Source organism: Rattus norvegicus, chromosome 5, assembly GCF_036323735.1.
Source record: "Rattus norvegicus strain BN/NHsdMcwi chromosome 5, GRCr8, whole genome shotgun sequence".
NCBI classification, from domain to species: domain Eukaryota; kingdom Metazoa; phylum Chordata; class Mammalia; order Rodentia; family Muridae; genus Rattus; species Rattus norvegicus.
Genome location: NC_086023.1, coordinates 120,526,945 through 120,550,274, shown reverse-complemented (window position 1 = coordinate 120,550,274; position 23,330 = coordinate 120,526,945). Strand labels below are relative to the sequence as shown.

General features: G+C 44.5%; 1 protein-coding gene across 1 annotated transcript in view; it reads right to left on the bottom strand.

The window, feature by feature from the left end:
- Cachd1 (cache domain containing 1) overlaps positions 1-23,051 on the bottom strand; it is a 225,462-nt gene extending 202,411 nt beyond the window's left edge. The window contains exon 1 of the mRNA NM_001191758.1: positions 22,812-23,051. Within this exon, the coding sequence (NP_001178687.1) occupies positions 22,812-23,051 (240 nt within the window). The remainder of the gene's footprint in view (positions 1-22,811) is intronic.
- Between the last annotated feature and the right edge of the window lie 279 nt (positions 23,052-23,330).

Sequence of the window (23,330 nt, the reverse complement as noted above, 5' to 3'; positions counted from 1 at the left end):
AAATCCCCAACCCCCAGGTTAGGCATCTTTGGTACTGCATTCCTACCCTTGATTCTTATAGGTCATGTCTGTCAGGAGAGAGGAGTAATGGTTCATTTTACACTGCCTCACAGTATAAAACACTGTGATGTCCTCACTATGAATAGTCACATTCTAATAAAATGCATGATGCATCCTCCTTGGATACAAAAATCCGTGAGATAATGTGCTATATACTTAAATTCGTAAGCCACTCATAGGTTGTCACTGGTTAATGAACGATTAGGCGCTTCATTATTTCCCCCCTGAAGTTATACAGGTGTAAGTATACTCAGAGTAATAGATTCTCTTATTTACCACAGATAGGAAGCAGAACAACAAGTTTTACCGTCCTTCAAGAAGCATGTACTTCAAGCTTTCATAGGATGGGTAAATTGGTTCATAGTTCACAAAGGGATTATTGTGCAACCCACAAAAGGATTTTAGAGCCTGTTCATTTGACAACTCTGTAAAGAAGGTATTAGTTATCCCTGTGTTACTGGTAAGGAATCAGGTGGAGAGGCCCAGGGCTTTGCTTCCAAATTCCCTCGCCCATTCAGAAGGCACATTCTGAGAATCCACTTTTGTCCTGGGCACCACTGCAGTGTTGAGGATACGTGGAAAGTAGATTGTCTCAATTACAAAGGATCTTACAAGGGCAAGTTGGGTGTTCACGAATGGTCACAAAGAGTTCCCAAATGGTCACAAATGAACGATGCTCAAGCTGAATGGGGGTGAAAAGGCAGAAGGAGCTGTCTAGAGACTGTCTAGAGAAGGCAACATCATGCTGAAGCCAAGAACAAACCCAGTGCTTCCTTCTCCTTGCCTTGCCTCCCATGACTTCCCAACGCCAAGCCAGGCTAACGGAAAATGTGCAAGATGAGGGCATTTCTGCTGGGGATAAAAGATGCTTGGGAAGCCAGGAGCAGGGGTCATCTTTACATCTATAGCTACTCTAGAGATATGGAGAGTACCATGGCTAGTTTAGTACTAGTTCTCAAGAAGCAGCAGCTCACTGTTGCTTAGCAGCAGGATGGAGATCTGCAGAGCAGCCTGGGTACCTCTGGGAGAGTGTGATGAGTGTGGGCAAGTTAACTGCAGAACCTTCCCCTGCCCATTAATGCACACATACATAGACCAAGGCTGGGAGGAGGAAGAGGCACCTGAGGCCAAAGGTTTGTTCAGCCAGGCTCATAGTAGATGAACACAGACCTTCCTTCTTCACAGTGTGCTGAATTATTAAAAGAAACACACGCTTGCTTTAAAGCAACAAAGGGTGCTAGACAACTTTCAATAAAAATATATTCCCAAAGTATTGATAAAACATTTTCCTTCACCCCACCCTCACACACACAAGTGCGTAGATGCTGCCAAGATGGGAGAAAAAAAAAAAAAGAAATTATTTTCTTTGCCTTTTGTTTCAAATGTTCACTTCCCCTGTGCACACAAACTTTTTAACTTACAAAGGAGTTAGCAGAACTTTGTATTAAAGTTTTTCAGAGAAAGCAAGTGCAGTATACAGGCTATGATCCCAATAAAATAAAAGATGTCAGATTGTTAAATAAACATTTAAAAAAAGAAGAAGTTATTTACGTTATGTGCATGGCTGGTTTGCCTGCATGCCTGTCTGTCTGTGTATCATATGCATGCCTGGTGCCCTCAGAGGCCAGAAGAGGGTATAGGCTGTGAGCCACTAAGTGGGTGCTGGGAATAGAACCCACAACCTCTGAAAGAGCAGACAGTGATGGTTGAGCCATCTCCCTAGTCCTTATTAGTTTTTGCTAGTGAAATGGCAGGCCTTGATAAGACCCTGAAGAAAAGGTGGAATCACCTCAGTGGTTCACTAGATAGAAGGATCATGGTGTTCATCCACATGACAGGATTTAGCTTGGACCTCTGAGAGCACCCTCCACCTAAGTCCTGACTCTCTAGCCAATTGTCGTGTCTCCACTCACTGCTTGCCCTTGCAGTGCTGGGCTTGCAGACATATGCAGTTACATGTAGCTTTTCATCATCAGGCATGCATGGCAAGTGCTTTTACCCATGTCGCCACCTCTCCCCACAAGAAACTTTGATACACATTCTTCCCTGTGGTTTTCACATCTACTCTTTGAGGTGGGGTAAAACCCCATTTCACAGATAAAGACCACTAAGAAAAAGCCAAGTCAGACACTTGGCAAGTCTCAACTGCTTCATAACAGATCATAAGGGACAAAGAAGGTTGAATCTCACTGCATGGAACACTGTACCCTCCACCAAGAAGGTTGGCTCCCCTCAGACTTCTGAGGACGTGCACACCTTCTGAAGTGGAAACTCATCAGCTGAGAGAAAACAAGTTGAAAGTCAGACTGGGTAGAGAGGGTGCTAACACAGATCACTAATTTAGCCTTCTCTCCTAGCCAGCGTTTGATGTAAATGGCAAGAGTTCAGAGGTCAGACAGGAGGAAGTATGTGCTTTAATTTCTTCCCCCTAGAGGTGCATGAGTGTTTTCTATTAACAAAAACCCCGTGGCCAACAAATTCTGGGCTTGGATCAAAGGGCCCTCCACAGTTTAAGTCATAACATCACAGGGAGACATTTCAAGAGGAAGCCAGGTCCAGTCAGACCTGTGGAACCAGGGAGAAGGCTGGTTTTGTCCTTCAAGTGTTTGAAACATACCTTTATGCCCTCTGAAATTATTTTGTGCCAGAAAAGAAATGTCCCCTAATAGTTATTATAGTGAGCAGAGGCTGAGGTAGGGTGGTCTGTGTTTAGGGACAAAGCAATTGGGAAGTAACATTTGGCAGCCTGCATGGTCCATTGAGCCATATAACAACTATATAACAATGGACTATGTAACAATTCACTATGTACCACCTATGTAACAATTCACTATGTAACAACTATGTAACAATTCACTATGTAACAAGTATGTAACAATTCACTATGTAACAACTATGTAACAATTCACTATGTAACAACTATGTAACAATTCACTATGTACAACTATGTAACAATTCACTATGTACCAACTATGTAACAATTCACTATGCAACAACTATGTAACAATTCACTATGTACAACTATGTAACAATTCACTATGTACCAACTATGTAACAATTCACTATGTACCAGCTATGTAACAATTCACTATGTACAACTATGTAACAATTCACTATGTAACAACTATGTAACAATTCACTATGCAACAACTATGTAACAATTCACTATGTACAACTATGTAACAATGGACTATGTAACAATTCACTATGTACAACTATGTAACAATTCACTATGCAACAACTATGTAACAATTCACTATGTACCAACTATGTAACAATTCACTACGCAACAACTATGTAACAATTCACTATGTACAACTATGTAACAATTCACTATGCAACAACTATGTAACAATTCACTATGTACCAACTATGTAACAATTCACTATGCAACAACTATATAACAATTTACTATGTAACAACGATGTAACAATTCACTATGTAACAATTCACTATGTACCAGTTATGTAACAATTCACTATGCAACAACTATGTAACAATTCACTATGCAACAACTATGTAACAATTCACTATGCAACAACTATGTAACAGTTCACTATATAACAATTCACTATGTAACAACTAGGTAGAACCTAGTGTGAAACAGAAGACCAGGATGCTGCCTGGGTTATAACACTCCCTTGCCCAGTCCATCAGTACCAGTGTGGTTTCCAGCTTGTTTCTTTCTTTTTTTTTTTCTTTTTTTCGGAGCTGGGGACTGAACCCAGGGCCTTGCGCTTGCTAGGCAAGCACTCTACCACTGAGCTAAATCCCCAACTCCCTCCTGTTTGTTTCTTAACAGCACATCCAGGATACTTCCAGCCCCTTAAGACCAGCAAGCAAGGTTTAGAGCATTGAATTTGGGACAGAGCACTGAGTTTCTGAAAACCTAGCATGTGTACACAGGAAAATGCAGTTTGCACTTGTTGAGACTTCTAGCATAGGACAGTGTGTTGGGTGTTCTCATAAACCTTCTCATTTAGCCCTACAGTAACCTCTAGCCTTTATTTTTAAGATGGAGCCTCAGGGGGCTGGGGATTTAGCTCAGTGGTAGAGCGCTTACCTAGGAAGCGCAAGGCCCTGGGTTCGGTCCCCAGCTCCGAAAAAAAGAACCAAAAAAAAAAAAAAAAAAAAAAAAAAAAAAAAAGATGGAGCCTCACAGGCTCCAACTGCATATGTAGCAGAGAATAGCCATGTTGGGGCACCAGGGGAAGGGGAAGCCCTTGGTCCTGCCAAGGTTGGACCCTCAGTGCAGGGGAATATGGGGGGCACTAAGAGGGATGTATAGGGGCAATACCCGTATGGGGGAGGGGAGAGGAGGGGGGCTTATGAACAGGAAACTGGGAAGGGGAATAACATTTGTAATGTAAGTAAAGAAATATATCTAATAAAAAAATGAAGATGGAGCCTCACTATGTGTAGCCCAATCAGGCCCTGGACTTGTATACCACTGCTCTTCCTGTAGCTGTGACAGAAGGCACTTAAGAGAGGGAAGAGTTTATTGTGGCTCACAGTTTGAGGATAGGGTCCGCCATGGCAGGAAAGGCATAGTGGTAGGAGATGTGCGGGAGCTCGTTATATTGCATCTCCAGGAAGGAATAAGCGAGAGGTGAATGCTAAAGCTCAACTCACTTTCTCCTTATTAGTCTGGGATCCCTGCCCACCTTCAGGGTGGCTCTCTCTTCTTAAGTCATGTCTTTTTGGAAACACTTTCCCAGACACATCAAAAGAAAAACTTCCAGGAATTTTAAATCCGCTAAATGGACAATTAAGATTAACTGCCACAAGCCCACCACGTGTCAACTTGGTGTAGCCAAGCATACCCTTTTCAAATGAAAAGATTTAAGGTTAGCAAGATGTTTCTGTGGGTGAAGGCCCTTACTGGCAAGACTGATGACCAGGAGACCTCAGTGTAGAAGGAGAGACACTCCCAAGAGTTGTCTTCCTCCCTCCACACCTGTGCTGTGGCATGCACATGAGCTCACAGGTGCAAACATACAGAATACATGTAAAAGAACTTTTTAAAAATAAAGCATCCTGCCTTTACATTTTAAAGTTTTCATCATGGCAGATGGCAGGACAAAAAGTCAGCTTTCATTCACAGTCCAAAACCCTGGCTCATGGGATATACCACATACATTTAATGTGCATCTTTCTACCGTAAGTAACCCAATCTAGAAATTCCGTCACAGATATTTCCATATGTTGGTCGCCTGGATGATTCTAGAACCTGTCAAACTAACAATTAAAAAAAACAACTAATATAACTTTTAAAAAATATTTATTTTATTTTAAGTGAACACACACATGTGTGTATGCAGGTACCCTCAGAGGCCTCCCGAAGGCAGTGGAGTCACAGGTGGTTATGAGATACTCACTGTGAGTTCTAGGAACAAAATTTGGGTCCTTTAGGAGAATAGTATTTACCCTTAATAGCTGAGCCTTCTCTCCAGTTCCACCCCAAACCCCATCAAAGCTTCTGATTCTCCTGCCTCAGTCTCCAGAGTGCTGGGATTATAGATGTGCTACCAAGTCTGGGATTGCTTGCCCAATTTTTAGAATATGGAATCTAAGTTCCAAAGGACAGTGAGAGAGATTTGATTAAAATCCAAGGATCTTGGGTTGGGGATTTAGCTCAGTGGTAGAGCGCTTGCCTAGCAAGCACAAGGCCCTGGGTTCGGTCCCCAGCTCCGGGAAAAAAAAAAGGAAGAAAGAAAGAAAAAAGAAAAAAAAATCCAAGGATCTCTCTCCTGACTTTTGTGAGTTGTTCTAAGAACAAGATCTGCTTTCATTACTTCTGAATGTTCCCAAAAGTTGACTTCAGAATGAGCCTTTAAAGCCAGAGTGCTACAAACCGGGCTCACTTCACCAGGGAAACCCTCTGCATTACTAAAATATGGCTTTTAGCTGACAGGATTCTGGCCTTCAAAAGTGCATCCACAAAGTTACCAGGTTAGCCTTCCTGGAAGGCACTGGTGGGGGCAGAACAGAGGGAGTCAAGAGAATGGCAGCACAGCTATCAACTAAATAAGAAACCAAGTTCTAGTTTTCTAAGAAGCACAGAGCAAGGGGAGAGCACAGTAATTGTTTACAGGCCACGTGTGAGTCATCTAAAGATGTCAGAATGAAGAAATACAACTTAAAGCAGACTTGCAGGAAAGAGTTAATCCCTCACAATTGGTCCTCCAAGGCACAGGAGCCATTTACATCCATGAAGCCACAGTCCTAAGCTTTGCATACAAATAATTTCCCTGGACTGACCTTTGCTCCCTGCTGTTCCCAGCCTGCTTACCAACTAACCTCAGAAGAATGTGTGCCCCAGCGCTAGTGAAAAAGCAGGCTGTATTTGATCAACCACTTCGGCATTCCCAAGTACTGCCTGGCTTGAAGCAGACATGAAATACATTTTAAATGGAGCATTACTTACCTCATTATTTACTTAAGTTTTTCCTGGTGAATTTGATCCAAAACGAGAGTTTAAGATTTTGCAAGGAAATGTGAATGCTTTGTGGAGAAAAGACATTTAGAGTCTTCTCATGTGATAATAATAGGACCCTATCTATGTTTTTAAATGCTACAACTGAGTCCATTTAAGAAGATTAAATGCTAATGAAATGGAAGATATTGTTAGCTCTCTCTGCAGGTTCCACATCTGTGAGCTCAACAGATGAGGATAGAAAATATAAGGGAAATGTGCCTCTGTATTGAATGCGTGTGGAATTTTTTCTCATCACGATTCCCTAAACAGTACAGTAAAACAATGTTGGAGTGTGCATGATTAGTAATCTAGAGATGACTTTAAGTCTACAGGAGGATTGGGGAGGGTATCATCTGCACATGCTAAGTTAACCCTGAGCAGGATTGGGTTGTAGGTTCTGGAATCAATCCCTTACACATAACTCAGGAAGGCTATATCTCAGCTTACTGGATGAGGCGTACTGTGTGGCTGAATTTAAGAACATTGTTAGCATGCTGAAAGGAAGAGCAATTCAGTAACAACAGCGTCTTTCCAGCAAACCTTCCAAATGTCCACTCAATCTTGTGTACCTTGGGTAATAGCAATGCAATACCTTCCTTTCAACAATTTTTGACCAAAACACCAAAACAAAATTAAACAAGAAATTCACCATGGTCTCAATTAGTCTTGACTTTCATAGAGGACACATTTGGAGGTGGCGGATAAACTTAAAAAATAGTTCTCACATGTTATCTCCTTGATAATAATTTACTACATCAGGATGAGATGTTTTTCATACAATGAATCCTGCGTGTTTGAAGCAGACATGAATGACCTTGTAAATATCTCAAAAATAATTTGTTCCATTTTTGTTTATTTTCATTTGAATACATATTGTGACTTAGTTTTGAGAACTCAATGAATTACTGCAGGCTGTTTGAAACTCACACTTTAAAGTCACTACTCTATTTATAACTCTTCTAATAGAAGAATCACGGCATAGAGAAAGCCAAATAAGAAACCAGAGATGGAGAAGAGAGACTGACTGGTCAAAAAGTAGAAACTTGCAAATCACAAAATATAAAAAAACAACCTGCCCCTAGATATTAAAGACATGATTTCATCTACAAAAATGTATTATATTGTTACTGTTAATGATAATATTAAAAAAACATAAATGCCTTAGCAATTCCAAAGCACAATCACTTCACTAAAAAGTTAAACTCATATTCTAACATATGAAGCATTGTTACCGATTGACCTGGGGTTCTTACAGCAGCTAAGGGCATTAAACTCCCCAAATACTCATGTTGACTCGGCGCCATCCATGGCCCTGAGATTTCTCAACAGGCGCTTGAGAAATAGAAACCTTCATCGACTTACACATGGGTTACAAATATACCTATCATTAGTGGAAAACAGAATGTTAAAAAGTTTTAGTACTCCATTTTCTGGAATATGTTCAGAATATTTTTAGCACACGATTAGGCAAAACCCACTTTATAATGATAGTGTGGACAAACAAGGTCCTGTACGAAACTAAGCCGAGTAAGGGTGTTTTGTCAACAGGATGGGACAGAAAAAATATGACGATGAAATTTTCGAGCAACCCAGCTCACAGGGTGGGTCACCCTTATGACATGGCGCTGTGTCTCATAGCTACTGCCCAATACTGCTGGAAGGCATCCTCCCATATACCAAGAGTGCAGGGAGCTGTACGTTTAAGAGACACTATGGTTTCTACTGGACACGCATCACTTGCAGTTGAAAAGCTCTGTATCAGAACATAGTAACTTGAATCTTTAAGTCAGAGGCCAGCTGTGATCAATAAAATTGGAGAGGTGTGGTAGGGGATGGAGTCTATGTGGCCCAGGAAGACCTAAAAGTCACAATGTAGTCCAAGCTGGCCTGGAACTCACAATCCTCCTGACTCAGTCTACCCAGTGCTGGGATGGTACAGGTGTGTAGTACTACCATATCTAGCATTCATAAAAACAAAACATAAAACCAGGGCTGGTGTTTTGATAGAATTGGACGGACCACACCAGGCCAATGCAGTTACATGTGAGAGAGGTTTATTGTCGGGGAAGGGGGCAAAGGGAGGCAATGGAGATGAAGAGAGAAAAGGGAGAAAGAAGAGAGAGTGAAGGTCAAGAGGGTTTGCCTTTTATTTAGGCTGTGATATAGCTGCTCCCAGGTAAAGGTGGGAGGTAAACCAAATGGATGCTGGGAATGTATGGTGATTGCCATGGCAACAGATGTGTGGGTCCCTGTCGCCTATGGGTGGCATCACCATCATCGCTGGGTTCGGAGGTGATCTGCAACCAATTGTAAAGCCAGTTCCTGATACCAACAGGAGGAGTGTCGGAAATCCAGGATAACTACGGTGCTAGTCAAACAATACCAAAACCTTAGTTTGTTGCCCCTAGAAGGTTGACAATGACCACTGGGGTGGACACTTGGGTCCCTGCCTTTGCCCAAATGAATGGATTACACAGCAATCTCAAGATGTAGGCTGAACCCACTAAGTTCTGAGTCCTGGTTGGTGCTTTTTTGTTGTTGCTCACTTCTTGTTTTCTGAGACTATGTAGCCCTGGCTGACCTGGAACTCACAGAGATCCTCCTGCCTCTGCTTCCTGAGCCCTGGGATTAAAGGTGTGCATCACCATGACCAGCATGACCAGCATATGTTTATGTAAGTTGTCACCCTGGAGTAGTCAACAAACTCTCAAAGAGAGTCCATCCAGCAAGAGTTCCCTAAGGCCTCTGTCTGCAGTGAGCAGGGAAGAGGGACCCTGTTCGGAAGGGTGTAACCTCTGGAGCCCTGTAATTACTGAATTCATTTTATTACAGCTTGAGCTTACATCAACAACCAGAGGTTGCAGAAGTCAAAATAGAAAGGGGAGGTGAACCAGTCAGGCAGATGATTCTACAGCAAAGTTGGGCCAACAATCTTATGCCTCAAACCTTCATGGCTTCCCATTCCTGTCAGGATAAAGTCCAGACAAGGACCACCATGGAGACCCTATGTTGTCTTCCATCGGCTCCTATTCTCACCCAGGTTCAACGAATAGATTCAGGTTCCGCCTTCCCTGGGGAGGTCCCCAGGCCCCCACTCACACCACACAACTGCCCAGAGTTCACTCTTTGTTCACCAACTCCCCCTTCCTAGAGGCTGCTTTCAAATGCCACCTTAGCCCACTCTATCTACACAGGGTGGTCAGCCTCACTCTTCAACCCTTTTCTTCAACCCTTTATGTTTAAATGTTGACTTTTCCTTTAAGAGATATGGGCCCTTCCCAGGCAGGGCCTCTGGTCTTGGCATGTTCCTAGAGCTCTTTAGAGCAGTGGGGATACATGCCAGGAGCTGAACCACAGACATAACAGATTGGCTGACTCCCACAACAGGCCCTGTTAACCTTTAATCCTAAACAGTGCTGTCTTGATCTGATAAGGAAGGCAACATCCACAACTCTCTGATGAAGACTGTGTACGTATCCCCTTTATTCTCCTTAATTCCAGATGTCATCATATCCACTAAATAATGGAAGTAAATGTCCGCCATCCTGTGAGAACAATGTCACGAGAATAACCCACTTGGAGTAGAATTTGGCATGTACATGGAAAGTAAAAAGTGCCTCTGGGTGAACACACTTAGGCTCTAAAGAAAAAAGAAATAGACACTGGGTCTGGCGAGATGGCTCAGTAGGTAAAGGCACTGCCCTCAAGCAGGACAACCTGAGTTCAATCCCTGGGTCCTACATGATGAAAGGAGAGAACCATATAACCTTCACACTCATGCTATGGCACGGGAAGGCCCCACCCCTGTCTTAACTAAATGTAAAAACGCAACATAAAAAATAACAGAAAAGTGCATATTATTAAAAAATTAAATTATTTTAATTATAAAAATAAATAATTTATTTTAATTAAATTATGTATTGCATTTATAAAAATTAAATTAAAATTTAAATATATGTATTTATAATTGTAAAAATTAAACCAAATTGAATGCTCAGTGTCTGCACAAAGATTCTATTGTAAACTGTCAAAGCTACAGGAAAAAGTGAAAACTGTCATCCTCCATAAGAGGGGGAGGGGAGGGAATGGGGACTTATGGACAGGAAACTGGGAAGGGGAATAACCTTTGAAATGTAAGTAAAGAAATATATAATAAAAAAATTTAAAAAAAGAACACAAATAATCCCCTCCTTGGGCAACTGAGGCAGGGGGATTCTCAACCTCCCTCAAGAAAAAGAACAATATACGTTAAGTCTAAATAAAACTAAAGGTGGATGGGACAATGAGGTGGCTGCTCACCGGAGTCACTGTGCTGGGATCCTATTACCAGTCAAGTTGATCCTGGAAGCTTTTCATTTTAATAAGATAAGGCATTACACAGGGAGTGATGTTTTGTTTTCCTTCTTTAATTCTAGCCTAAGAACAGTGTGGCCACATTTGTATGTTAGAAAAGTGTGGCCACATTTGTATGTTTCCTGGAAGCCACAGGGATGATTTACACTGGAAGAAAGAGACAAGTGGCCTGCCTGGATTCTCTCCCAACTTCAGACTCTGTCATCTACACACACCTTCAGCCTTCTGATGGGCGCCATCCGTAAACAAGAGCAAGAAACAAGAGGTGATAGAACGGTACTGGAAACACAGCACTTGTTCAGTAAATATTTCATAAATGAATTGCCCAGTAAGTTCTAACCTTGTTGCAGAATGAGTCCCAAATACACATTGATTTCAAGGGCATACACATTTTCCCATTCCTAAATGTAGCTCAGCTTTCTCCACCATCAATAAACCAAACATCTAATCCCATTAATACCCAGACCCTGGGCACTGGGCTGGATATAGCAGAATAAAACAGTCTCAATCTTTTTGTAGCAAGACTCCAAACCTTTTCCAGTCAGTCTAGAATACTTTAGGAAACGGACATGCTACACACGGTGGGAAAAGCTAATTTAGAAAAGCAACTATTAGAGAGACACACAGTCTACCATTCACAGCCCGTGCACAATTCTTGCAGTCTAGACTTTATTTCTTGAGTCTTCAACGTAGGTCACAGACAGTGCTAACCACCCTAAGACTCCCAGACCAGTGAGTGTGGGCTCTCTCCCGCAGGGGCTTGCTAGCCCTCCAGCAACGCTCCAAGGCTGTAACTGTTTAACAGTTTTATCTAGCTTTAATTTCTGAGAGTCAGGTGTACAAATAAAAATTCCACATCTGTTTTTTGTTTATTTAACTTGTTTATTTTCAGCATTATTATTAATATTTTGGAGATAGGCATGTAGCCTAGGACGACATAGGAAGTCTCAATCCACCTCTTCCCTCCTTCTGAGTGCTGGGATTTCAGGCCTGGGCTACCACACCCTGCTTTTATGATAATCTGCATTTATCTATCTCTAGAGATTATAATTTAAAACACCCATAACTAGGGTTATGGGTTTATAATCAGTATACAGCTTAGTTGTTCCTAAGACTGAAGAGAGACCACCGTCTCAGCCTGTCACAGGAGGAACAATGAAACCAACTATGCATAGCCAAGACTGTCTCCCTCTAAAGACTCCTCAGGTTTCCAGGCATTTTTTCTAAAGGTCTCTGGGAAGGGACAAGAACAATCCACAGAAAGCATATGCCCTCTTCCTCTAGCAGCGGCCATGTTCTCTGACCCAGAGAAGAGGCTGCTGAAGGCATCTGACCTACTCCATCCTCTGAAGGCACCTGACCTACTCCACCTCCTCCTCTGTCAAGCTGCACCTTAGAGGGAGACAGAGGGGGACAGCGAAAGCCAGCAGCACAGGAGGGCAGCATCCTGCAGAGGCACCAAATGGACAGACAGGCCAAGGAGCCCCCATGAGAGGACTGAGCATCAACATCCCATAGGCCTTCCTATGCCTTTAATACCCAATGATCAGGGGTTGAGGGGAAGTAAATATATAAAACATACAACCCCACCTCTAACAGGCATACAAGTATCACGAGACACTACAAACACTGCACATTTATAACAAAGAGCCGATATAGCCAGATATTTCTTTCCCAGTTATCCATAGCCAGTGCCTTCTCTGTGATGTTTTTACTCAGTAAGATGACATGGAATTATAAAGACTATTTAAGCTAATTATATCAGGAATAGAGTTGGAGTAGGCTCATGAATCAATGATTTGTCAGTCATTACCTCTAGCCATTCTGGAAGGAAGAAAGGAAGGAAGGAAGGAAGGAAGGAAGGAAGGAAGGAAGGAAGGAAGGGAGGGAGGGAGGGAGGGAGGGAGGGAGGGAGGGAGGAAGGAAGGAAGAAAGGAAGGAAGGAAGGAAGGAAATGTTGGCTATCACACAGTAGAGAGTGTCTGCCTTGCTTGCTAGCATGGGTCTTATCAACTCGGCCACAGCTGAAGAGATTCCAAATTGCTTTATGACACTCTTGGATTTTCTCCTGCTAATAATTCCTCCTTCCTGCCTATGACTGGCAGACTTCTTCCACACTGCAGTAATGTGGGACAGCTAATTATCTACCAATCCACCTTGCTATTCCTCACTTGGCCACTTTTATCTGCACAGGACAGCTGCACTCTGTGTGTTTGAAGTAACATGTCAGCCTCTGCTAATGCAACAAGACTTACATCCCTAATGATGTCTCCACGCTTTGAAGCAACAACTCAAAGCCTAATTAAAAATTCAGATTCATTCTCACCGGCTTGCTGACTTTTTTTTTTCTCTAAACTGTCCTTCCACAGAGCCTCGAAGTATCTTTTAAAATATCCCATGCAAAAAATAATATAAATTACATTTTTAAAAATACAAAGGAGGTCAAGAAAAGAGGGAGGGGCTGTCGCCAGGCTTTGTGTCTTCTGAAAATGGCTCCCATTGGAGGAGAAACAGGACGCCAGTGTAGATGGAATAAGCATGTCCACCTTGGGCTTCTCTGCAAATACCAGAAAAGCACTGTAGACCCAGGGAAACAAGGTTCACAGGCTACTTTGCAGTCCACCCACTTGGAGGTTGGAGCGTCTTACTGTAATCAACTCAGCTGACTGTGTGAAGTTTAAGGAGGAATCTATCTTTGAACTCAGAAAAAGAAAGCAACGGTAAAAAGAAAATTCCAATAACAAACGTCATTTACATTGTGGCATCATGGAGTGAAACTCCTCCAGAAAAATTTTGCAATGTCACCTAAAGATAAATGGAAGGACTTCACATTCTCAATAACAAGGGAAAGACCTTTAATTCAATTTCAAAACAGAACTTGGCCTGATACGAGAGGTGGCATCCCCTTCTGTGGCTTTTCTATAAACAAAAGCTAAGGGACTAAAGCTGTCCTTCCCCAACCCCTTTTCTCTAGTGCTTTACCCTTTATTAGTGTATTTATGTCTTGTTGATTTATGTATGTATTCCTTTCACTATTTTTGCAGTGCTAAGGATTGGACTAAGGACCTCATATATGCCAGGAAACGGCTCTACCACTGAGCCCTATCCCCAGATCCACTTTCTGTTTTGAATAAAGAGTTACTTTAGTACTAGGGGTTCACAATTGTAATCTGCAAGTAATCAATTACCTTTGCTCCTTTCAAACAGCATCTAATAGCCCGGTATGGTGGCACATGCCTTTAACCTCAGCACTTGGGAGGTAGGGGCAGATGGATCTCTGTGTTGGAGGCCAGCCTACAGGGCGAGTGAGCTCCAGGGCACCCAGAGCTACTCAGAGAAACCCTGTCTTCAAAAAACAAAAACAAAACAAACAGAAAAGCCCACTAACATAAACAAAAACAAAAACAAAAAGCAAAAAAACAATCAAACAAAAAACCAGTATCTTACATTCTGTAAGTCTCAGCAGCTCTGAGACTTTCTTTAGTGGCTCAATGACTTTTTAAGTACTAAGTGATGACTTCAAATTATCTAATCAACACCAAACTAAACCATCACCTTCATGATCTGAGCCATAAAGGAGCTAAACTGTTCTTAAAGAAGGAATGTTTGGTGTTAAATTTTCCTTTTCCAATATAATGAAATGGCCCTCCCACAGGATCATGTTGTGAGAAGGATCGGAAAGTCCTAAGACTGAGATTAGAATCTACAGCTGCAACATATGACTAGAAAGAATGCCAGTGGACCAGTCTCTCAGTGTTCTGTAGTTTCCATGTAACAAGTCACTGCTAAATGTGAGCAATGTATTTGACCATCTCAGCCATGATCGGATGTCAACAGTGGTCAGACATTGTAGGCAACAGGCCAGTATGGAGGGCAAGGCTACTCCATCTGGTTCTGTAGACTCTCCTTGAACTGGACCCGGAGCTGTGGGAGACAGAAATGGAGCAGGACCTGGCAGGTGGTGTTGGCTACTACAGCTTGAACCTTAAACCTCTTAGCTGAGTTTCCTATGTTCTAGGGCTTGCTCCAGCTTCTAGAGTCCTCTCTCTCGAGGGCACACCATCTCCAAACCAAGTGGTTCAGGCACATGAAGCAACTGGTTTCCAACCAGCATGAAAGACGCTGCCAGCTATGTTCAAAGAGCAGGATGCTCCACTTAGGAAGATGAGCATTAGGAGAAATACTGTATCTTATAGCCCTGCCGGAAGAGCTAGCCCCAGATAACTCACCTGTAATGGCAGTGGATTCCTTTCCCATTCAAGCTAGCGGGAGTTAAGAGATGCCAGCACCTGTCGAAAAGGAAGTCTCGACTACTAAAAAAATCCCAGGGGTTTAACAACTTGACCTCTGCCTTCTTGGCTAACTTACCACCTAGCCCTTTCTTCCCATCTCACTAAACTTCAACTCCTAAGCCATTTGCCCATCTTCAACAGGAGCCTTCTGGGAAGGCCACTCTGACCACCCAACTTCCATTCATTCCAGACTAGAACCTTTCCCCATCAGACAAGTCAACATCCCTGACACAGTTTCTTCAAGCATCCAGAGCACCGGTTAGAACTGTGTTACTTTGTAAATTAACTGATAGGTTTCTGAGGCCTAAAAGAGTGCCTGGCACAAAAGAAACATTGAATAAATATTTGAAGGCTTTACAATGGCAAGCAGCTCATCTCTCACGGTAATCCACTTTAGAACTCCTCATCAAGAAGTTCTGCTTCATAGCTACACAGAAATTCTCTTCCAGCAGGGCCTAAGAGCACTTGCTCTTGGATAACTCAAAGATTGAGTTAACTCAAGTTCAGTTCCCAGAACCCATGCCGCACCTGCCTGTATCCGATGCCTCCTCTAGCCTCCAATGGTACCCACATGCAAATGAGAGAGAGAGAGAGAGAGAGAGAGAGAGAGAGAGAGAGAGAGAGAGAGAGAGAGATCCTCATAACCTGCACGCAAGTGCTGCCTTTATTGCCCGGAACCCACTGATAATTCTAACCCAGACAGACACTGCAAACCAGTGAGTGGCCTCAGGCTCCATCTTGCCTGCAGATGTGTTTGGCTTGGCTCACACTGTTTTATTATTATTATTTTAATCTGAACCAATTGCCAACATTTTAAGAAGCAAGGCCTTTCTACATCTCCTAAAAAACAAAGCGATGGAATGACATGAGCCTGCACAGTGTCCCCATGTTGCCTCTGGACAACCACAATGGGGACAGAGTAGCTCTGCCCTCCTGTGGCTCTGGCAATTCCTTATAGCCTCTCCTACTGACCTCCACACCCAGCCTGCTTCCTTTCTTCTGCCCAACTGATCTTCGGAAATATTAGCTGTAGTAACCTACAATTGCCATAAATGACACTCATGGGAAGGATGCTAGCCCCTAGGTTCCATTCTTCAACAGGAGCCTTCTGGAAAGGCTACACTTTGATTACCCAACTTCCTGCTTAGTCCTGCATCCCTCAGCTCCCAAGTCTGTAATGAAGCCTGTGGTCACAGCAAATATGATACATGCAGCATCTTTAGTCTTCCAAGGTCCCCATCCTGTGTCATCATCGTGTGTGTGTGTGTGTGTGTGTATGTGTGTTTGTGTGTGTGTGTGTGTGTCTGTGTGTCTGTATACTCATGTCCCCACCTACAGCTTGTTTTATCCTTAATCTCTCTTACCTCTTCTAGAAGGGGTGGGAACAGAAGTGAGTTGGTGAGACTCACATTACATCAAAGCTCATGTGCCCACATTAAATACTAGCCACTAAGAAAACAAGTAAACTCAAGTCTCTTGGGATAATAGGTTACTCAGGGGAGACCAGAGGTATTCTACCTAGAACGCTGGTCTCTGGGCAAAAGTACTAGCTATTTAAAATTCTATACAACAGGGACCCAAAGAAAGAAAACATTATCAAACATTCAAAGTGATAAATCAAATTCTAATGCAATTTGAAATCTTACGAACAAAACCGCAGCGTCCTATCGCCTAGGGGAGAGGAGAGCAGGTGGAGGCAGCAGGGAAAGCAGCCTGACCGCCCACAGTAGTGGTCACCAGCTGTTGAAACTGGAGGAGAAAGATGTGTGCACTCTTAAACTATTTTCTTTGGTTTTGTACATTTAAAAACGGACAACTTTTCAATAACAAGCTTAAGAGTAAATAAGTAACTACAAATTGCACATCAAGTACTTTCTTCAGAAACCCCACAGGGTGGTTTGGCAGCGTATGCTTGAGGTCTGTACATGATACCCAAGAAACTCTGGAACAGAAACGCGGCCACACTGACAACCCAATATCTGAGGATGAGATGGGTGCTGGGCTCCGGTGGGGCTGCAGGCTTCTATGGTCTCAGTTCTCCAACCTCACACTGAGCAGGCTAGGCCCACATTACATACTGATATTTCTGTTTCCTAAATGCTCTTCTGCAGAGCCCTGTGCTGGCTAGGATTTGGTTTTGCTTTTGTTGGAGTTTTTTTGTTGTCTGTTTTTTGTTTGTTTGTTTGCTTTGCTTTGTCTTCTTTTTATTTTCTTCTTTAAAATATATTTCCTTTTATATATCTTCTTTTAAAATAAGAAGATACTGAAGTTCAGACGAGTTTTTAATAACATGCAGGAAGTTACACAACTGATAATTGGCTGAGTCAAAATTGCCTTCACTGTTGCCCCCATGATGCTCTGAGGATTAATAGATTCCTACAGAGTCCAAGAGGATCCACGATGAACTTCACTCCACCTCCTGGCAAAAGTGTAACTTTGGAAGGCTCTCACCTAAACCCACCCACTTAGGCTGAAGGAATCAACTTGGCACGCAGCGGCCAGAAATAGCACCGACATGTTATGAAGTGTGAAACCATGGCCTTCCCCTTCCCAAGCCCAAGTACAACCCAAGCAGGGCTGGCAAGGAAACTAACGAGCACAAGGAATGTAGCCAGCTAAGGCAGGCATTAGTGAGAAGGAAGTCCAGCCAGCACTGAGACAACAGCAGTCAGCAAAAGTCATTCAATATGTTTTTCCTTCGGCTCATTCTTAAGTTCAGGTTCAACTCAGAGTCACCTACAACGGCTCAGCTTTCTTCTTCTCCAAATACTCAATTCTAGAGGGAAGAAATAACAATTTCCCCAGCTTTATACACAAACATACACACGAATCCACATTATTTGCATGGTTTCCTTCTCTAAAAGAGTCTGTAGTACATAAATATATGTTTAAGTCATTCAAAACCTAGGTTATGCCTAGGACGGTTTGTGGATTAGAGAAAACTATAAGTCTCACCTAAATACGGCTGAATCAGCTTGTAGTTTCGATACAGCAACATTTACGCCCAGTCACCATAGATGCGTGAGGGTAGCCAAAGAGATGAGATACCATACAGGATCTATCCGGAGGGGCGGAGCCAGAGCCAGCCTTCCCATGAAGGCTCAAGGTGCACTAGCCTCCTCATTCATTGCCAGCCGAGAGATGGGAAAGGTCTAAGGACTGCTGATCTGCCCAGAGTTGAGACTAAAGATTCCACTCTCAGGGTCCACCTGTGTACATGGACGTTCCATTGAGAAGGCCAAAGCAGACAACCTCCTTGATCACCACAGGAACAGAGCAAGGTTGTTCTGTGGCCCTGTGATACCCTCTTCATCTCTCTCTACTACAGCACTCACCACTAGGGCTTCTAGGCCTTGCCAATCTCTCCGAATCATGGCTTCCTTTTGTGTCTGTTTCTGTCACCAGCTGAGAGACTAGGAAAGGAGTAGGGGTGGAGGCCTGGCCTTGGTCACCTTGTATGGCCAACAAAGTCTCACCCAAGACCTCCCAGAGAAAAAGCCCTCTACTCCAAATACGTAAGAGATGTTCAAAAAAGAGCAATGCTTTGTGTGGCTTGTGCACTGCTGTCTTGCTGCATAATAAGGCTTCCCTGTCTCTGGGGTCTCTGTTTACAGCACTGCTGTTTTCAATGGACGCCTCTGCCTAGACAGGCCCTTCTCCCGAAGTTGCCCTGCCCTGGCCACTGCTCTTTAATTGAGATGAAACTCCAACGTGCACTTCTGATACTTTTTTCTGAAAGGAATCCCCGCCTCATTCTCATCCCAAGCTCCATACAGCAGCTGTCTGACCAACCTGCTGGTGCCTCTGCCAAGTTCACAGCAAGTATTCCCAGCACAGCACAGCTAAACACCAAGAAGGACACACTGGCCTTGAGCCAGGCCCTCACTGATAGGAAACCTCAGTTGTCATATAATGTTAAGTGGGCTTATAAAATGCCTGGTGAAATAGCTCCCAGGGCAAATATGCCTTCCAACAAGCAAGCATTGGGGATTAAGCTTTTTACCAGTACAATCTTAAACTGTTTCCTTTAAGGCCAGTGGTTCTCAACCTCCCTAATTCGGTGACCCACTAATACAATTCCTCATGTTATAGTGACCCCCAACCAAAAAACTAGTTTCATTGCTATCTCATTACTGTAATTTTGCCACTGTTGTGAATTGCAATGTAAATATGTAAATATCTGTTTTTCAATAGTCTTACGTGCTCCCCCCACCCCTGTGAAAGGATCATTCCATCCCCAAAGGGGCCACAACCCATACGCCGAGAACCAGTGTTTAAGGTAACCTTCCTAAGAGAAGACTGTGCAAGAATATCTTCCTGTAATTCTCTAGATGCCTAGTGCACAGCTCAGGACACTATCAAGGATAAAAGAAAATATTTTTAAAAATTCTACATCCATGAACAGTTGTCAGCCACAGCTTTATAATGATAGGTGCCTTCCTGTGTTGGGTCCCACCAAAGGGCAGAGCTCAGGAAGACTCACCACCACCGATGAAATTTCCCAACTGGCAGGTGGCTACTCTGGCACCCAGGACTCTGGTCACCCAACACGGGACTCTTTCCACTGTGTGACACCATTCAACCAAGGCTTGTCACACGAATGAATAAGCAGAAGGAAGTCTCCCTAGACCCCCATCCCTGTCTGCTCCTCAGTCCCTAGCACGGATGCCTTCAGTTGTCTCCTAAAGAGACAATGATTAGGTTTCTGACTTTTCCCCATAATCTATGATGTCTGCTGCCAGGGAGGCAGCATGTAGTGGCACTTTCCCAGTAAAACTGAATAGCATAAATAATCACATCCGTTAAAATTTGGGTGCCATTATTTTAAAAGAACAAAAAAAGAACCATAAAAACAAAAACACAAATAGGTAACCCCAGCTGGAAAACTTTTCCAAGAAAATTTTAAGACAGACTGCTTTTCAGACCATCTTCTCTATGGGCAAGCACAAGAACGATGTCATGGGAAACCGTAGAGCTGAAAGGCTTTTTTGCCTTTTTGAGACTGCCCGGTACAACCTCTGGTGAGCATGGCGTGCTGCTATTGGAGTTTCAGCAGAACAACAGGCCTCACCGGGAAGCTACTTTGCAATTTCTCAAAGAGTAGTTTTTGGAAAATTTCAGCAACAAAACAACTTAAAGGTTTAGAAATTAGCTTTGAAAATTAACAGGTCTACAGATGTCATAAAATGCCATGGTTAAATAAAAGGAGTCAACACCATGCGGGGGGAGGGGAATGTGTGCAGACGCTGTCTTCCAGCAATGGGGGTGGAGGGACTTTGTTGCCCAACCATCCAATTCAACTTAACATCCACGTGGGCATTTGTCCCCGAGCCACCGACTAAGTCTTTATCTGCAGAATCCACATTCCAGATCAGAGGGCACGTCGTCTTCATTTTAGGCAACTGGCCCACATTTATTTCAGACCCACTGAACAAACCCCAAAGCTTGCAGCTGTATGCTAAGGGCCAGAAATCTAGCTAGCATTGGATTTATTATGCACAAATACTTCTCCCAAAGCTGGCAGTCTAGCTACATTAAAGGGGATCCTTCTGATAATTTCCCAGATAGGAGCAAGTGGCAGACCGACGTGCCACTGAAGAAGGGGAATTTAAATACGGCGAGCACCTCTCCTTTGAAAAACCGAGGACAGCCACTTTACATTTCGCCAGACAAAACCCTGTCCGCAGGAGGTCCGTTTTCACAGCGAGGTTGCAAAGGTGTTAGAGAGGGGCCAGTTGGGAAGAGATAAAGAGCCATTTGGGCACACATACACCCCCATGCCCCACTGACCCCAGCTCTTTTTTTCTTTTCTTTTCCTAAAGTGTCTTAAGTGTCTCCCTACCTGAATGACAATGTGTCAGGATCACCTTTTGTCAAGGAGCAGGGTGAGAAACCATAAAATTGCGGCCAGAACCTTAGAAATGGCAGGCCTTTGAGTTTACATGGAGGAGAGGGAGTACCATCCCATCCCTCGTCCTTCCTAGGGATCGAGTGAAGGTGGCAAAGGCCGCCTCATCCTGAAAGCAAAACTTCGGGTTGCAGTATATGAAATCCCCTTGAAAATAAAAAAGATCCTCTGTGGGAAAACACAGTTCTGTTTGTTTCTAAACCAACCCATTCAACAATGCAAAGCGAATCTAGACGGTTTGCACTGCCTCCAGAAGTCCTTTCATCCCTGAGAGGTCAGGGAGCCAGCAACCAGAAAATGCACATGGAAGAAATTAAAACTGAACCTAAATCTAAAAGAGGGCATAGGAAGCAAACGAAAGATGCATTTGAAAAAGACTAGCTGTTATCATGGAAATAAAGAACCCTCCCTCCCACTGCAGGTCAGGGTCGGATTTCTGCAAATAAATGTAAATTTACCCTCCCACCAAAGCAATCTCTCCACCTTGGAAAAGCTAGCGTGGAGAAGGAACTTGTTTTAAGCAAACTGCACGCAACCTCTTAGGGGGCCAGGGTGGAAGTAGGTTTGGGGGCTTGTTTAAGAAAGCCGTCAGAAACCCAAATTCTAAAGAGAAGCAAAACATCCTGCCCGTGAGAGGTGGAATAGTCACTCTAGGTTCGAAATCAGAAACCTATTTTGTCACTCTAGGTTCGAAATAAGAAACCTATTTTGATACTACATTCCTGAAAACTTCGGTCTTTCAAAGGCCAGTCTGGCCACCATTACTGCAGAATACAGGGTTGTCTGGAGAACCAGGCTCTTCGCTGGTTTCGTACTAGGAGTGTCATCTCATCAGTCCTTAATTGAGTGGGCCTTCTTCGCCAAGTAGATGAGAATAACGGCGCGATAGGATCTCCAGGTGGTTGCTGTCTAGCAATTTTTACAACTGGGGCTATTAGTAGCATCGTCAGAAAGTCTTATCAGTCAAAGGCAATTAATCTACAACCCTAGGGAAGGCCAAAACACGCAGGGGGGAAAAATGGAAACCCTATTCACCTTGTCCTTCCCAGCAAAGGCACACACAAACCAGAAATTACACAGCGGACAGCAGGCGACCAAGGGCCGTAAGAGCGGAAAGAAAAAAAAAAGTCCCCAGAAGGACTCGAGCGGGGGATCGGCCAGTCCAGCCCCTCCCCTCCCCCAAAGCAGCAGGGCAGAGAGAGCAAGCCCCGGCTGCTGAGCCACCCGGACCCCAGAAGTCCTGCGGCCCGGGCCGACGCTCTACCTTCCTTCCCTCGCCCACCGGTGCGCCAGTGTTTCGGACGCTGGGAGGTTAAGAGGGCGGAGTGGGGAAGCCTGGGAGAATGCCCCGAGCCGGGCGGGACCCAGTTCCTAGGGATGGGGACACAAAGAGGAAAAGGGAATTTGCAGGAGAGACGAGTGAAAACAAATCTGTGAAGGAAGAGAGTGCAAACTGGGGAAGGAGGCGCGGATAGTGAGAGAATTCCCAGCCAACAAGAAAGAAGCCCCGGCCGAGGAGAGGGGGAAAGTGGGTGCGGGGCAGAGGCATTGCCGAAGAGGGCAGAGGCAGAGGAGTACTCGGGACAGAGAGGACTGGATTTGGAAAAGTCTGCAGGAGCCTAGAGGTCCCGCAGCCTGCCCGGGCGCTCCATGTAGCGCCCCGGGGCTCAGCGCAGCGGGAGAGTGCTGCAAGTGAGGCAGCGCGAAGAGGGTCGCTTACCTGCATGGTGACCACCCCCAGCTCCTCGGCAGCCAGCCTCCGCATCTGGCTCGCTAGCACTTGCGCCTCGTCCAGGATGGAGAAGTCGGCGTCCGCCACGGCGCCCAAGATCCAGCATGCCACAAGGCAGAGCAGCCAGAAGGGCGGCCGCGGGGCCCCAGGCCAGCCAGGGCAGCGGGGACAGCGACGGACCAGAGCGGCCGTCCTTACGGTCTCCTCTTCCTCGGGCTCGCGGGCCATGCCGCCTCCGGCCACTCCCGCCGACGGGATTCGGGCGCTGGCCGCGGGAGGCGCAGCCCGCCAAACTTTCCTCGTCTCCTGCGCTCCCGGCTCCGCGGCGCGGCGGAGGTAGCTGGCAAACTTAGGGGGCGCCCGGCTGCAGCGCGGGCGCGCGGGCGGCCACCATCGCCCGGCGGCAGCGGCTCCGAGACCGCGGCGCCCGCAGGCCGGGCGGCTGAGAGCACCGGCGGAGCGGCGCCGCCTTCGCTTCCCCGAGTCCCCGCGCAGCTCCGAGAAGGC